The sequence below is a fragment of the Varanus komodoensis genome, unplaced genomic scaffold (genome assembly GCF_004798865.1).
Source record: "Varanus komodoensis strain SLA01 unplaced genomic scaffold, ASM479886v1 scaffold24, whole genome shotgun sequence".
NCBI lineage: Eukaryota > Metazoa > Chordata > Lepidosauria > Squamata > Varanidae > Varanus > Varanus komodoensis.
This window is the reverse complement of record NW_025335641.1, coordinates 14,012-32,355: the sequence shown is the minus strand read 5'-3', so window position 1 is coordinate 32,355 and position 18,344 is coordinate 14,012. Positions and strand designations below refer to the sequence as shown.

At 41.7% G+C, this 18,344-nt stretch overlaps 1 protein-coding gene across 7 annotated transcripts in view; it reads left to right on the top strand.

The window, feature by feature from the left end:
* The window catches only part of ZZZ3 (zinc finger ZZ-type containing 3), a 54,590-nt gene that overhangs the window by 22,241 nt on the left and 14,005 nt on the right, over window positions 1-18,344 (top strand). For all 7 annotated transcript variants that reach the window (XM_044432322.1, XM_044432315.1, XM_044432318.1 and 4 more), the window contains one exon: window positions 9,304-10,856. In XM_044432322.1, the coding sequence (XP_044288257.1) occupies window positions 9,355-10,856 (1,502 nt within the window). In that variant the 5' untranslated portion in view covers window positions 9,304-9,354. The remainder of the gene's footprint in view (window positions 1-9,303; window positions 10,857-18,344) is intronic.

The window sequence follows — 18,344 nt, the reverse complement described above, 5'->3', positions numbered from 1 at the left end:
TTTCTGTATTTCCCTCTCAGTGTCATCTCCTGGGACCAAGGTAGTGTCCTTCACCCAGAGATCCATATCCTCTACCTCACAGTGTGGAGGATCCAACCCTACTAGATTGCAGAACACCTCTGCCAGATGATCTTCTCCCAGTGCTGGAAGTGGCACTGAAACAAACTACTCAGTGCTTGTACTGCACTTAATGGAGTGCTTTTACCTCCTTTGCTGCCCTCCCTCATACAGCAAATTATCCTATCCTTGGACTCCCTCTTCCACTGGGGTCTTAAGATAGCCTCTATCCATGTATTTGCAGCCTCCATCTCTGCCTTCCATGCCTCAATACAAGGGTACTCCACCTTGTCTCACCCCTCTTACCAGTTCCTCAGGGGCCTCAAAAAACTACCCCCTCCAATCTGACTGCTCATGCTGGCCTGGAACATCTCAGTCCTTCAAGCCCTCACAGAAGCCTTTGAAGCCTATGGCCACCCTTGACTTTTACTCTTAACTGTGGAAGGTGGCATTCCTAGTGGCTATCACCTCATCCCACTTTGCTACTGATCTGTCCTTCTTCCAGTCATCTTTCATAAGGACATCATCTTTCATAAGAAGGGCTCCTACCCAACCCCTCATTCTGACCCAAAGTGATTTCTGCCTGTCACTTTAATGAGGATGTAGCCCTGTCAGCCATCTTCTCAACTGCATTGGGCTTGATTGAGACAGCTCTCCACATCCCCAACATCTGAAGGGTCCTGATCTTCTACAAGTCTAGGACTGAACTGCTACAATGCTCATAACAGTTCTTTGTAACCTTTGGCAGTGCGGATAAGGGACTTTCCATCTCCTTTCAAAAACTAGTGAGATGGGCCATGCACACAGTCTCCCAAGCCTATGAGCTCTCAGGACTTCAGCTTTCCAGGACAATACATGCTCACTCCACTCAAGTGACAGCCACTTCCATGGCCCTCAATGCCACAATGCTGCTGACAGATTTCTGCAGGGCAGTAACATGGTCAAACCTTTTGATCCTTGGGCACAACTGCCTTGACATCTGGACTAGAGCTGACTGTGCCTTCAGCAGGTAGTCCTGTCCTCAGTCCTATGGTAGCAACACCACCCACCTCCACGAGGTAAGCTTTCCAGTTCCCCATGTGTGATGCAGATAGATCACAAAGAAGAAAGGCAAGTTGCTTATCTGTAACTGTCATTCTTTGAGTGACCACCTTCACATTCACACAAACCTACTCACCATCCCATCTTGGTGTAACCCTATCACTATCAGTTGTCCTCCCAGGGGACAGAATGGCATGATGGTGGTCTCACTACTTCAACATTGAGGAATAGGGAGGGAGTCTTTCCCGTGCATCAGGGTGTGCCCAGGGGGAGGATCTTTCACTGATTACCAATTTAGTAGCTTTGGCATATTCCCAAACAGGCCCCACACATGCGTGCAGAGGCCATATGTATGAATTCACAGATCACCACTCAAAGAAGGACAGATGCTCTTCTCTCTCCCCTTCTTACTTCTGTAATACTCATAACTGTTGCAGTTCCACTGCTCTGTCTAAAAAATCTTTATCATCTTTTATTATCTTGAGGGTGCTCTAGTGCTCCTACCGTTGCTTCTAATAGTGTGACTAGCTTGCACTTGTTGCATGTGTAGGCCATGTTGACCTCTGGCAGGAAAACAGGCATTGCACAAATGTTACAGTTCACCAGCACTGGAGAGTCTTTTCAGTCCATTCTTTCTGCTAACTTTTTGATTCTACCTTGTTGGGCCTTTTGTAACAACCAGTGCTTTATCCTGTCTTCACTAAAGGTTAACAACACAGTCCTACCAGTAAATAGGAGTTTATTTGCGAGGGCCAAAACAAAGGTGTGTGTGGTGGGGGGACTAAGGGAGAAGAAGAGAGAAAACGTTACAGACCTTTCCCACCAAACTCCGCTGCAAAACTCCTGTTTGTGCTTCCTGTGAGCTTGGCTGCTTGTATCCCAGAATCCCTAGAACAGCTTCCTCTAATCTACTCAGCTAGGGGTCAGGAACCAGAATGAATCTCTACTCACACAGCTACTGCTAGTAATCAGGCCATTCCCTTCTTAGTTGCAGTTCTCAGGAGCACATAGCTATTTGGAAGAGACTGCTGCTCAGCTAGTACAGGCCCATCATCCCTTTACCTCTGCCCTTGTCTCTTCTAACACTACAACTCTGCTGCCAAACCCTCTTTGCTCTCCCTGTTCGCTCCCTCTGATCACTTGCTCCTGGGAGCTTGATTACTTGTATTCCAGAGACCAGCTGGGGCAACTTCCTCTGATAGCTCAGCTAGGAGTCACCTAGAATCTAGCTGAATCTAGACTCTATCTTAAAGATTATCAGAGCATAGATCATGGATAGCAGGTCACCTCTGTCCAGGTAGTGGCGTAGCTGAGCCAGCAGCTGAAGCTGGTAGAAGGCACTCTGAGCTACTGAAGCCACCTGGGCCTCAAATGACAAAGATAGTTCAAAGACTACCCCCAAGCTATGAACCTGCTCCTTCAAGGGGAGTGCAACCACATCTAGAACAGGTTGAATTCTCTCCATCCGGTCAGAAGAACAACCCTCTAATAGCATTTCAGTCTTGTCTGGATTGAATTTCAGTTTGTTAATCCTTATCCTGTCCATTATCATGGCCAGTTACTGGTTCTGAGCACATCCACAACTTCACCTGCTGAAGATGAAAAGGAGAAAGAGCTGTCATTAGCATATAATTAACTCCACATGTCCTCACTCAATGGTAGATGTTAAACAGCAAAGGAGACAGAACTGACCTCTGTGGAACCCCATATTGAAAAACCCAAGGGGCAGAACTGTATCCCCGAAATACCGCCTTTTTGAACTTACCACCCAAGTAGATGTAGAATGGAACCATGACAATGTAGTGCCCCTCACTCTCAGTTCAGACAGTCACCCCAGAAGAATTCCATGGTTGATGGTATTGAAAGCTGGTGAGAGGTCTAGGCAAACCAACAGAATCACACTCCACTGTCTTTCTCCTGGCATAGGTCATTGTACATTATAGAAAGCGGCTTCTATGCCAATATCTGGCCTAAATCCTAACTGAAATGGATCCAGATAATCAGTCTTATCCAAGAGTGCCTGGAACTGGTTGGCCACCACCTGCTCAAGACCCTTGCCCAGCAAGGAGATGCTTGCCACGAGCCTAAAATTGTTGAGGTCTTCTGGGTTCAAGGAGGGTTTCTGCAGGAGTATTCTAACCACCACTTATTTCAGGTGGCCCGAGGCCACTCCTTCTCATAGAGAAGCATTAAGCAGCTCATTGGTCCAGCTGGCAGTTTTTGCGCTACTGGCTTTTATTAACCAGGAGAGGCAATGAACCAGTATGGACCTGGCTGCATGAACCTCGCCAAGCGCCTTTTCTGCATCCTCAAGCTGTACTAACAAGAACTCGTCCAAAAGAACTAGATCAGACCGTACTCTGGATATCTTGCCTGATTCCACTGATACAAGCCTAGTCCAGGTGAGTGCAGAGATTTTGTCCTGGAAGTGCCTAGCAAACTTATTAAAGTGGGCCTCTGATGGTTGGTCCTCGGGGCCAACATGTAATAGGCCCTGGACAATTGTGGGGAGCTCTTCTGGGTAGCAAATAGAAGATTAAATAAATGCAGTCAGATATTACTTCTTTGCTGTTCTCACTACCTTCAAATATATTTGACTGTAAACACAAATCAGGACTTAATTGTATTCACAAGGAGTTTTCATTCATCTGCACTCAAACCATCTCCTGAATATTTTCATCACTCTACACTCCAGGGTATACCACAGAGTTGTATGAGCTCTACTACAGAGAGGAGTAGTCATCTCAGTCGCCCAGGTCATCTCTGTATGCCAGAGAATAACTAGGGATTTGACAGGAACACCGGCCATATTAGCTGGAAAATTCTCCAGAGCTCTCTGGAAATCATCTGGATCCATCAGCCTCCAGGGGTGGACCATTTTAATGGATTCCCCACCCCTGCAGCATGGGAAAGTTGCCATTGCTCTAAATCTCGACAAGCAGTGCTCTGACCATGAGAAGGGGAGCAATTCAAGGTCTACCTCCATCAGATCACTATCCTTTGCCTACGTGAGTGTACCCTGCTACATGCATTGGGCCAAAAATAAGTTGAGATAGCCCCATGTCTGTAATGGAGTCCAAGAAATTCTGAGCTGCCCCAGACAGTATTCCTGCGGCATAGATGTTGACATTCCTCAGGTCCAGCAGCCTGGAGGATCTCAACATTGCAGCTGAGAAAACCTCTGTCAGCTAAGGTAGGGAGACTGTTAGGTCATTAGGTGGACAGTACACCAACAGAATCCACAATCTGTCCCGCTGATCCAATACAAGATGCAAGCACTATAGATTAGGAGTCAGAGGGAGCCTCGAGAGAGAGAAAATTCCTATAGACCACAGTGTACCTCTTCCCTGGCCTTCCCTGGCTGTATCAGGTAGCCAAGTGGGCAGAGCCGAGAGACAATATGCCCGCTCCCGCCCCCATTCACCCACCCATGATTACAGTGTATTAATTTTTTTGGAGATCTGTTGTTTTATTCAAAGTTTTGACAAAAGTGACATTTTAGCTCTCACATGAGCAAGCGAGCGAGCAAGAGAGACCGACCAGTGGACCAGTAACTATGTGGACCAGTGATGCTAGGCTAGAAAATTTTCTTATATACAAGTTTTTCCATTTCTTAAGTCTATTAGTAAAAATGCGTAGAATCCAACAATGTGGTTATACCTTTGCCTTATCTGTATGTCTTTCTGTTATGCAAAACAGTGAGTCATGCCAGTTCTTTTGAATGAGGAGGTCCCATGGCAGAAAAGATCTGTGCTTCTCACAAGAATCCCAGAAATGAGCAGGAATGCTAATTTCTTGACGGGCAGGTCAGACTACCTGGTCAGAATGTTAACTCCACCATTGTTCCAGAATCTAGCATTTTCATTTATTTCTGGTTGCCCTAGAAGTTCTCAATATTCTTTTGACTAGAGATGGGCCCCCTTGCAGACAGAAATTATATGAATGTGTAAAGGAAACAGTCATCAGTTGAATGTATGCTAATTGCAAATACAGTATTAAGCAAGCTTGGTAATTGAAATTCATGTTTTTTCAAGTAATTATCCCTAGAAATGTGGAGAACACATATACTGTTGAAATACACATATATATCTCTGTGTGTAGTAACTTCAGTAACGCACATGAGTGGTTGTTAGTATATCATGCTCATGATTTGGGTTGCTAATATTGATTAGAATCCTTTTCCAATCTGGTATTCTCCAATTGTGTTGGATTACATGGTCTATATATCTATATCTATTTATGGTTGTGAGCCGCCCGAGGCTTCAGCAAATGGGGCAGCATAGAAGTCCCCTAAATATATGTATGTATGTATGTATGTATGTATATTTTCTAACTGAATGATGCAGGGAGTTGTAGTCCAAGATATGTGGAGAATATCAGGAAAGGGAAGACTGAATTAGTCTGACAACAGTTTTGTATTACTGTATTGACAACAATACAAAACAGATATTCAATAATAAAAGACTTACCACACAACCATACAATAAAATCAAACATTTAAAGTACTAAAGAACCCAACAGAAATAACTACAAAATCCATCAGTCAGAAGTTCTAGCCTGAGCACCTTGAGTGAGTGTTGCGTGGGTGCCAAATGAGCATTGCCCTTTGTTGCTACCCTTCAGCCACTGCCCATGGCTACTGCCTTGAATGCCACTTGGATGCGAGAAGAAGGCCCCAGCAGAGGAGGCTCCACCCCACTGCAACCCAAAACCCACTTATTTATCACAAAGTGCCAACACTACAATAAAACCTGAAAAGTGAGGTTATAGTTTAGAAAAAACAACTCACAGCCAGTCCAAGCAAATATATGTGTGTGTGTGTATATATATATATCCTTGACAGCACACTGACTGGCCATGTGAAAGCTTGGATGAGTCATGACTAACGAGTTGTGGCTCCTGATGTCATTGTCTGGCGCCGCTACTCCTTTTTGAGCAAGCCTGTGGCCCCTATGTGAGCTGTTATCCGATGTGTGGCTGCTGGGGTGATGCTGGGGCAACTTGGCTCGCATGCTGACAGAGAGGGCTCTGCATGCCCGCTGTGGGAAGTGTACCATAGCTTTGCAACCACATGCCTAACCCTACTCTGGTGCACTCTCCTAACGCTAATAAAGGGATAAAATAACACTGAAAGGGGCAATTTTGAAAAAGCCTTCCTTGAGTAGCTTTTTCTGCACAGCTCATCATTTCTGCCCTTTCTAAAAACATCCCAACCATCAAAATCATGCCAGGATGCATCATTTTTGTAATCCTAACCCTACTCTGGTGCATACCCTTAACCCTAATACAGGGCTAAAGTTCCACTGAAAATAGGACCATTTTGATACAGCCATCCGTGAGTAGCTTTTTCTGCACAACTCATTTTTGCCCATTCTAAACACATTCCAATCATCAAAATCATGTCTGGACACCTCATTTTTGTAACCTAACCCTACCCTGGTGCACCCCCCTAACCCTAATATAGGGGTAAAGTTCCATTAAAAGGGTCAATTTTGAAAACCCCTTCCTTGAGTAGCTTTTTCTGCACAGCTCATCATTTCTGCCCATTCTAAACACATTCCAACCATCAGAAGCATTCCAGGACACCTTGTTTTCCTAACCCTAGCCCTGCCCTGGTGCTCACCCCTAACTCTAATATAGGGCTAAAGTTCCATAGAAAATAGGACCATTTTGATACAGCCGTGCTTGAGTAGCTTTTTCTGCACCGCTCATCATTTCTGCCCATTCTAAAAACATTCCAACCATCAACATCATACCAGGACACCTCGCTTTTCTAACCATAACCCAGTGATGGTGAACCCTTTAGAGACCAAGTGTCCAAACTGCAACCCAAAACCCACTTATTTATCGCAAAGTGCCAGCACTGCAATAAAACCTGAAAACTGAGGTTTTAGTTTAGAAAAAACAACTCACAGCCAGTTGAAGTAAATACATATATATATATATATATATATCTCCTTAGCAGTGCACTGACCGACCATGCGAAAGCTCAGGTGAGTTGTGGCTAATGAGTCACGGCTTGTGACATCATTGCCTGGTGCCACTACTCCTTTTCTTAACATGCGCATGGCCCCAATGTGTGCTGTTATCAAATGTTTGGCTGCTGGAGCAATGCTGAGGCGACTTGACTCGGGCCAAAAAGAGGGCTCTGCGTGCCTGCTGTGGCATGTGTGCTATAGGTTCGCCATCGCTGCTGTAGACACTACTCTTCCTGCTGTGCACCATTTACAATGACACAAATAAGAAAGCGATGGTTGGCTGGAGGGGGGAGGGAGAAGTGATGGAGGGGGGTCCACTCTGCTCCGCTGTGTGTTGGTTGGTGGTGGCAAATGAGCTGGGTGTGGCGGCTCAGGCTACTTATATTTACTGCTATATTTACTTATATTTAGTAAGCATGCAAAATTAGATAACTCTTTAGTAATTTTCTGGTGGAAGTTATCTAATTTTTACAATTTGAATTAACCTAATTTGCGTGGTAGGGATGCAGGTGGCGCAGTGGTTTAAACTGCTGTGCTGGTTGATCGAAAGATCGCTGGTTCGAATCTGCCCAACAGGGTGAGTTCCCATTGCTCCGTCCCAGCTCCTGCCAACCTTGCAGTTCGAAAGCATACTTGCATTTGCAGATAAAAAGGTACCACTTTGGTGGGAAGGTAACAGCATTCCGTACACTTTGGTGTTTAGTCATGCCGGCCACATGACCATGGAGACTGTCTGCAGACAAACGCTGGCTCCCTCTGCTAGGAAATGGAGATGAGCACTGCCCCCTAGAGTCAGACATGACTGGACTTAACGTCAAGAGGAAACCTTTACCTTTACCTTTAATTTGCATGGTAAAAATATCCATGCAAATTTCATATGGACAATTTGTATCACTGGTTTTGACCATAGGAACATTTTCAGAATCCATGTTGCTTAACTTCATGGTTTGTTGTTGCGTTACAATTCTTGGTTGTCTTACCCCAAGCAACCCATAATGTTGGGTTTTTTCATCACAACAACAACCCAAAACCATAGCTTGTTATCTAAAAGCATCAGTTACAGTGCAACCTGATGCATGCTTACTGTGAAAAAAGTCTCAATGGGTTCAGTAAGGTTTCCTGCAAAGTGTGCATAGAATTGTAACCTATTTTCTTAGTTTGACCACAGTCTTTATTTCTTCTTTCAGTAGACCAGTTCTGAACTAAGGATATATTCTATGTGAACTATGTTTTTCAAGCGGGGGTGGGTGTTAGTCAAAAGCCCTTGATTTTTTGTGTGTGTAACACTCCTTCTGATAGCAAAATAAAGTTTTCCAAAGGTTGACCATTCTTAGTATAAGGAATAGAGTTGATACAGTCTCTGTCAGGGTTCTGGATGGACATTTTACATTAAGCTGGTTGCATTGCTGTATTTATTAATATTAATATTACTGGTGATCCTTAAGAGAAGATAACTGTTAATTGTTTGAATTTCCTACAGCCATAGCCAAATAATGAGGCCATCAGTATACTCTGTTCTCGGCTTGAGGTGAACAAATAATGTTAGAAAGGGAAATGAAGACATGATTAACTTGTTTTTAGTTTGCCTCTGGACAGAATTTTAGATCTTTTCTCATAGGATAGCCTGCTTTGGTGTTAAGGGTAGGCATAGATTACTAGTGTATCATTTTCATATATTCTGTCAACAGTTGTTAGATGCTGTTATCTGAAGTAGAAGCTAAATGGGTGGTTAAAACTTGATGGGAAAATTGTTAGCTTCTTTTAAATGCATTGGAAGTCCTTCCTTTGCTTCACTCAATTTTAGAAGCAATATTTTCTGTAGATAATCATTCTAGATTATTCTTGCTTTCAGTGTTTAAAAAGATTATTTTGATCTTCATCATCTGCTTTAGTGTCAGATCCATGAGGGTGGGTAGAATGTAGATGTGCAGATGTTTAAAACATTCGCTACCAGAAGCCCTTGTTTGCTTGATTAAAGATCAGGAATGAGGGAGCTGAAGCCCAAAACATCTGAGGAACTGCTTCCTACTTACCCTGACCTACTGTGTATGTAAATAGTAGCAATATTGTAGCATTAAATACTGTAAATGTGTGGTAAAAATGTTAAGATGCTTATCTTGCTACCAGAACAAGGAAATCACAATAGTAGAGATCCTCATCTAGTAGTCTGTTAGCATAATTTCTACTTAATGCTTTTTCTCATTGTTTTGTTTACCTTTCTTTGAAGGTTTCCGAATGAGTGGATCATGAGGAACATACTTTAGGGACTTGCCATAGTATGGCTGCTTCTCGATCTACTCGTGTCACAAGATCAACAGTGGGGTTAAATGGTTTGGATGAAAATTTTTGTGGCCGAACTTTAAGAAACCGTAGCATTGCTCATCCAGAGGAAGTTTCTTCTCTTCCACAAGTAAGATCAAGATCACCAAAGAAGAAACCAGAATCTGTGCAGACTCAGAAGGGAAATAACAGTGGACGAACCAATGACGGGAAACAGCAAAATTCTAGGGAATCATGGGTAAGCCCTAGAAAGAGAGGACTTTCAACTTCAGAAAAGGAAAGTATTGAAAAACAAATTGTGGAGAATTTTGACAAGAAACAAGTGGAAACTGTTTCACCAGTTTTAAAAAGAATTAAACGCTGCTTACGTTCAGAGGTGCAGAATAGTTCAGAAGAAGTGCTGCCCTCTAAAACAGGAAAGGAACGATTGGAACGCAAGAGCTCCGGATCAGACAATGTTGCAGTCACTCCAGGGACTAAACGAGCTTGTCGATGTCTTATATTGGATTATAGTGATAAAAGGGAAGTTAAAAAGGTGAATGCTTGCACAGAAAGATTTAATAGTTCTTCAGTATCCGAAGAACTTTTAGGTTGTCAGACTATCAATGGAGTTGATGGGAGAGGCTCAGATGATACGAAGTGTGATGACTGTCACCCTGATGGGAATGCTACTCAGAACAATACTGATTCCTGCTCAGCCAAGGAAAAAGCTGTAGCAGAAAATGGAAATACATTGGCCCGTTCATCATTTTTTCTCAACCGAAGTAAAGAGGACAATTTTGTAGACCACAGTGTGCCTTGCACAAATTCACAAGAGCAGTTAACATTAGAGGACCATAAGCAATTAAATAATTGTTTGCCTGAGGGAATTACTGATCAGGCACATGAGTCAGGTACGGGTACAGGGTCCTTTTCTGAAATCCAGTCATCTGTATTAAGGGATTCTGAGGAGGAAGTTGATGTAGTGGGAGACAGCAGTGCCTCAAAGGAGCAGTCTGAAAATACCAACAGCAATGCTGGCAATTGTCATGACAGTGCATCAGTCTCAGGTGAACCTGAACAACCAAACTCTGTTTTGGACTGCGTTTCATCCCAAATTACATCGGCAACAGAATCTCAAGAACACAGATACACACTGAGAACCTCACCATGGAGGGTGGGCCCAGCAAAAGGTAGCCCTACTAAGCATAACTCTCCATGTAGAGGGAATGGACAGCTTGAAGAGAACAATCATAGTGCCCCTGAAAAGGATGTAGAATCAAGTATTGCTAATATCAATGGATCTCCTATGAACACAGAAATTATTTTGAAAGACAAAGGTTGTGACTCTGAGGACTGTATAAATGGACAAAATAAACCACCCTCAGAGGCTAAACTTGTTACTGGATCCCTACCATCTGCCAAAGAGAGTGCCAATCTTCATGCTGTAGAGGATGAGGAGGAAGAACCCGATGTGTATTTCTTTGAGTCAGATCATGTGGCATTGAAACACAACAAAGAGTATGTGTAACTATGGTAACCATGGCTTCTGCTTTTTGGGTTGTTGTTATATTCAACTCCATGGTTTTTAAAAATCCTATATTTGCCTTAGAATACTCCTAGCTGAATGTTGCTTTACTTGAGAAGATGCTTTAGTTTTATCTCAGAAAAGTAAAACTTTAGTTTCCTGTCATTAAGGAGCTTGACTTAAGGTTATAATTTTGAATAATGGCTGGAGTTTGAAATTGTCTCCAAAAGAGATACTAGGTGGGGGTGGTTGTTTTTGAAACGGATTCAGTACTTGAATTTTAGCAGTTCTGATTTTCTATAGCCCTTTAATGGAAACTTTTCAGTTAATTATTATATCAAATAAAATGTTTTCTATTAAATAGAGATACTAGTGTACATAGCGGAGTGTACAAACTGTCAATTAGTTTTTATGGCAGTTAGGTAGTATTACAAAATAGATTATCTGTATGCATTTCAAATTAACCTGTTTTACATTGCTAATTATCATGTAGAGTTTTCCAAACTTATTCTAAAGCTTTCATCTGTAACTAGTTTAGTAATTTCGCTTCAATATAACAATCATCAGTTAGGTTTAATGTATATTAATCATGCAAATATGCTTGTCATTTTGACAGGTTAAAGCAGGAAAGCTTTGAACTGCAGGTTAACCTTCAGCATACATAGATAATGGTTTCCCATAAGACTGCCTAGCTGTCAAGGATCTTGCAGTGTATTCTCCTTACCCCATGTGACCCCACTCCCAATTTTGTCCTTTACTATGCATACAGCAGGCTGATGTTGCAGCAGTGAAGCCTGACAGGTCCTGTGCTTTAAATAACAGGAGATATATAAGCCTGCTATAACTCCTATAAACAGTCCTGCCTGGACCAGGAGAAAAGACAGTTTAGTTTCTGGGCTGAGCAGAAGTTGTATCATTCTCCAGTAGTTGGGTTATGATAGAAGAGCAAGAGAGGAATACCCACTCTTCCTTTGGAAGTCGTATTGCGATATGTTCAGGGGTGGGAGTAGGCTGTAGGACCATGGCAGACTTTGAGAATTGGCTATGACTCTGTGCTTGTCCCTTCCCAAACAAACAGTGGGTCACCTTTTGCACACAGTGAAGAAATTATTAAATATATTTGTGCCCTTAGTACAATTTGACAGCTAGAATCCTTGAGTATGCAACACATTTTTCTTTCAATGAGACTGTAACTTTATAATTCACACATTCTTTCTATTTGTTCTTGGCAGTATGCATTTTGTTCCTATGCCTGCTTTCTGTGTATTAAATACCTACAGTATTAAGAGGTTGTAAAAGTCTACTTTTCTTATTAATAGGGACCAAAGATAATTTGCTGGCTGTAAACTTTTACAGCAGGTATGGTTTTGCAAACACAGTCGAATTCCATTGGGCACTGTGAAGCAAAAGTTGCAAATTGTCTTTAAATTCACACAACTTTGTCAGTGGTATTTATTTTGGAGCCAGATCACTTGCCCTGGAAAATTTTCATCTCTAGTTTTATATGTGCCTTGAATTGTATTAGAATGGTTTTTATCTTCTTAATATATTTGTGAAAATCATCATTATACAGTAACAGTAATTATTGCATTCATTTTTCAGACACATTTCCAGGTTGATTTCGTTTTTACATTGCATTTTCTGTAGGTACATATTTTCCCAGTATGTGATTTTTTTCATTTTCCCTATACAGAATGTGTATGTTGAGTTTCAAAATGTTAGGTATCTTAACAGTTTTTAACAAATATATGCCTTTGTTCTATAGTTAGACTTACTTTATTAGTTTTGAAAAAGTTGAATGTTGGTTCTAAGCCAAAACATTTGATCAACTCCTTTGGACAGGGCTGGTACTTGCATATCTGATTATTATGATGTCATCAAGGGAATTGAATGTTTTTCCAACACACTTTTAAAAAGATGGGTGTGGAAAAGTGGCAGTTATTTTTTCCATTAGAGTACCTCATATCTGCAAGAAAGCAACATCTCCTGCTCTGCAGAAAGCTGTGAAATCCAACAGGAGCTTTTTTCCTCTTTTTGTAAAGTTAAATTCCAAACATCTTTTAGGTTCAGGTCCTTTGGAAAAATATACCCACCTAGAAACAATGCTGTTTGCAAAACCAACATTTTGGGTAAACAAAGGCTAAATAGAAGAATTATTGGTAGTATTGCGTTCGGGTTAATTTCAAAATGGCAGTTAAGCTTTTTAAAAAAAACTTTCACTGGCATCTAATTGCTTAAGGGAAGAGCAGTTGTAAGCAGGAGCAGGAGCATGAATGGCCTGGAGATAGATGACCCATCTCTTGTAAACACTGAAAGTCTTTAAGACCAACAGATATCAAAAACATGCTACTTTAATCATTGGCCCAGTTCAAAATACCAGCTCTTACGCTGAGATATGAATGAGGCTTTTACCTGCACATAAGGCCCTTTTTCTTTCTCCATGGCACATAGATGTTCAAAAAAGTATAACTTCACATTTTGTATGGAGTAGGAAACCACAGTTTCCTGCTTTACTACAGGTTACTACTACTATAGTTTGAAGTTGGTTTGAGATACTGGATTGTTTAAAAAAAAACCCAAACCAAACCCCAAGACACTGTGGTTATTTATAGACTTTTGCATTGCACTGATGTGCACTGAAGAGGAAGGTATCTGTGTGCATGGGCACAAGTTTTGTTTATCTCTGCTTATCAAACCAAGATTTGATAAACCAAATATGCCTACTAACAAAAAAATCCTTAAAGGAATCTAACTGTATTAAGAAAGAACTGCTAGAGCTTTCAGTCATCTATTTTTAATAAGGATGTATTTGAGCCCATTCAGATGCTACTTTACTGAGCGTAGTCTATATGGCAATAGTGCAGGTAAGTCTTGGGCTCATGAGAACATTGAATGTAATGCTTGAGAATTGTATTGTGCAATATATGTTTGCATCTGGGATTTGCAATTTTTACCTTATGCAGTGTGGTTTGAATATTGTGATTTACATGCAGTAATAAGCAGTGGGGAAGTCATATGTGTGTCTAAGACTTGTTGCCATTTTAAAATGTGGCTATACACTTGGTTAGTTGGTGTTTGCATGAGATCAAATCTGATCATTTAGTTGCACACCACAGAGTATACAACTAAAAGCTGTTCAGCTTATTTTTTTCAATATTACTGTCATACTAATTTTAATATCCTATCATCAGTCCTTCTCTCTTTAGAGCTAATCATGGTTGAAATTAATATGGTGGGACAGTAATACCTAGCAGGAACCTTAGTTATCTCTAAAAAGGGAAGGAAAGAGGAATTGCAGGTGTGGCAGAAGATGGGAGAGGCAAAAAAACAAAGCTCCCAACCTTTGGGGAACTGGCAGGCTGATAGCAATGATTAGTGGATCAGGAACATTATGGCTGCACTGTTAGCACTGTTTTTTCAACCTCCTTAAGATGCGCCTCAAATTAGCTTGTTTTGAGCCCTTGTAGAAAGTTTTTTTTTCTGTTGCATTGTTCTCTAGTCTAGTCTAGTCTTTAAAATTAGTTACATAAATCAATTTACTGTATACATATTCAATATAGTATTCCACACCAGCATACAGATTCATATCTTCAAACAACAATAAATACTGAAGAGGTTTAGTTGGAAAATGGACCTTGCCTTTTCTTCTTCACCTTTGTTGTAGCAGAACACATTCTGAATCAGTTATATTATTCAGCTGCTACTAGCCCTGATCTGTTGCTGTCCTTTTGTTATTGCCATTCTCTGGATGACACAGAAATTAAAATATTAGAGAATGTATTTGGAGGAGAAAACTAATGACAAAGATTTCAGAAATAGCTTTCTGACACAGGTGTATACGTTTCTGTGAGGAAGTATCATAAAAAGTACAATTTAATTGAGAACTCTTGATTCACTTTATATACTGTCTTGAGGATCAGCATGATGGAGTCTGTTGTTGTTAGTCGCGAAGTCGTGCCCGACCCATCACAACCCCATGGACAACATTCCTCCAGGTCCTCCTGTCCTCCACCATCTCCCGGAGTCCACCTAAGCTCACACCAACTGCTTCAGTAACTCCACCTAGCCACCTCATTCTCTGCCATTCCCTTCTTCTTTTGCCATCTATTGTTCCCAGCATTAGGCTCTTCTCCAGGGAGTCCTTCCTTCTCATTAGGTGGCCAAAGTATTTGAGTTTCATCTTCAGTATCTGGCCTTCTAAAGAACAATCAGGGTTGATCTCCTCTAGGACTGACCGGTTTGATTGCCTTGCAGTCCAAGGGACTCGCAGGAGTCTTCTCCAGCACCTCAGTCCTTTTTTGCTCAGCCTTCCTTATGGACCAGCTTTCACAGCCATACATTGCAACTGGGAAAACCATAGCCTTGATTATACACACTTTTGTCAGCAGGGTGATGTGTCTGCTTTTTAGTATACTGTCTAGATTTGCCATACCTTTCCTCCCCAGGAGCAAGCGTCTTTTAATTTCTTGGCTGCAGTCCCTGTCTGCGGTGATCTTGAAGCCTAGGAAAATAAAATCAGTCACTACCTCCATTTCTTCCCCATCTATTTGCCAGGAAGTGAGAGGACTGGATGCCATGATCTTAATTTTCTTAATGTTGAGTTTCAAGCCAACTTTTGCACTCTCCTCCTTCACCTGCATCAAGAGGCTCTTTAGTTCCTCTTCACTTTCTGCCATTAGAGTGGTATCATCTGCATATCTGAGGTTGTTGATATTTCTCCCAGCAATCTTAATTCCAACTGGTGATTCATCTAGCCCCACCTTTCTCATCATGTGGTTCCATGTCTAGTTCTCACTGTTGCTTCTTGACCTGCATATAGGTTTCTCAAGAGACAAATAAGATGATCTGCTACTCCCATCTCTTTAAGAACTTGCCACAATTTGTTGTGATCCACACAATCAAAGGCTTTAGCATAGTCAATGAAGCAGAAGTAGATGTCTTTCTGGAACTCCCTAGCTTTCTCCATGATCCAGTGTAGGTTGGCAATTTGATCTCTAGTTCTCCCTCTTTGAAATCCTGCCTGTACTTCTGGTAGTTCTCGGTCCACGTACTGCAGGAGCCTAGCTTGTAGTATTTTGAGCATAACTTTGCTAGCAAGTGAAATGAGTGCAATGGTGCGGTAGTTTGAACATTCTTTGGCATTGCCCTTCTTTGGGATCAGAATGTAAACTGACCATTTCCAATCCTGTGGCCACTGATGAGTTTTCCAAGTTTGCTGGCATATTGAGTGTAGCACTTTTACTGCATCGTCTTTTAGGATTTTGAATAGCTCAGCTGGAATACTGTCACCTCCACTAGCTTTGTTGTTGCTCAGTTTACCTAAGGCCCATTTGACTTCACATTCCAGGATGTCTGGCTCGAGGTCAGTTACCACCCCATTGTGGCTAGGCTATCAGGGACTTAAGCTCTTTCTTGTATATTGTATAGTTCCTCTGTGTAATCTTGCCACCTCTTCTTAATCTCTTCTGCCTCTGTTACGGCCCTGCCATTTTGGTCCTTTATCATGCCCATCTTTGCATGAGATGTTCCCTTCATAACTCCTATCTTCTTGAAGAGATCTCTGGTCCTCCCTATTCTATTGTTTTCTTCTATTTCTTTGCACTGTTCATTTAAGAAGGCCTTCTTCTCTCTTCTAGCTATTCTCTGGAATTCTGCATTCAATCGGGTGTATCTTTCTCTTTCTCCCTTGCCTTTCGCTTCCCTTCTTTCCTCAGCTATTTGTAAAGCTTCCTGAAACAGCCATTTTGCTTTCTTGCATTTCTTTTTCTTTGGAATGGTTTTAGTTGCTTTCTCTTGTACAATGTTGCGAACCTCCAACCATAGTTCTTCAGGCACTCTGTCTATCAGATCTAATTCCTTAAATCTATTTGTCACCTCTACTGTATATTCATCAGGGATATGATTTAGGTCATACCTGAGTGGCCTAGTGCTTTTCCCTACTTTCTTCAACTTAAGCCTAAATTTTGCAACCAGAAGGTAATGATCTGAGCCACAGTCAGCTCCTGGTCTAGTTTTTACTGACTGTATAGAGCTTCTCCATCTTTGGCTGCAGAGGACATAGTCAATCTGATTTCTGTGTTGACCGTCTGGTGATGTGCATGTGTAGAGTCGTCTCTTGGGTTGTTGGAAAAAAATGTTTGCCATGACCATCGTATTCTCTTGGCAAAATTCTACCAGCCTGTGCCCTGCTTCATTTTGTACTCCAAGGTCAAACTTGCCCGTTATTCTGGTTATCTTTTGGCTTCCTACTTTAGCATTCCAATCCCCCATGATGATAAGGACATCATTTTTTGGTGTTAATTCTAGAAGGTGTTGTAGGCCTTCATAGAACCGGTCAACTTCAGCCTCTTCAGCACCAGTGGTTGGGGTAGACTTGGACTATTGAGATGTTGAATGGTTTGCCTTGGATTCGAACTGAGATCATTCTGTCATTTTGCAGATTGTATCCCAGTACTGCTTTTCCTACTCTTTTATTGACTATGAAGACTACTCCATTTCTTCTGAGGGATTCTTGCCTGCAGTAGTATACCTGATGGTCATCTGAATTAAATTCACCCATTCCTGTCCATTTTAGTTCACTGATTCCCAAGATGTCGATGTTCTGTCTTGTCATCTCTTGTTTGACCACATCCAGGTTGCCTTGATTCATGGATCTTACATTCTAGGTTCCTATGGAGTATAGATCTTTACAGCATCAGACTTTCCTTTCACCACCTGATATATCAGCAACTGAGTGTCCTTTCTGCTGTGACCCAGTCGCATCGTTCTTTCTGGCGCTACTAGTACTAGCCCTCCGCTCTTCCCCAGTAGCGTATTGGACACCTTCCGACCTGAGGGCCTCATCTTCTGGCGTCATATCTTTTTGCCTTTTGGTACTGTCCATGGGGTTTTCATGGCAAAGATACTGGAATGAGTTGCCATTTCCTTCTCCAGTGGATCACGTTTTGTCAGAGCTCTCTGCTATGACCTGTCCGTCTTGGGTGACCCTGCACGGCATAGCTCATAGCTTCATTGAGCTACACAAGCCCCCTCGCCACAACAGGGCAGTGATCCATGAAGGAGTGACGGAGTCTAGTGTATTTTTATTTTATATTTTAACATACATTTAATTGGATTGATATTTGTTATGCAAGCGGCAGTCAGCATCTGTGTAATGGAGATGAGTGGTATATGCGCTTAAGATGTTGTTTTAAAGATTTTACTATCCAAGTTGCATAGCTGTTGTATTGGCAGACAGGCTAATTGTTCATTATGAATATATTCATTATGAATATATTTTGCCCATTCTTCAGTTTATTTCATTATGAATATATTTTGCCCATTCTTCAGTTAGAGTCCCAGAGCAGTATGTACCCTGTTGGCAGACAGACAGTTATTGATATTTTATAGCCCATCGATGCTAAAATTGGTGCAACCAACAGTATTAAAGGTACTTTGTGCAGAGGAGTATACATGCAGATCTCAGATGTCAACATTTCATT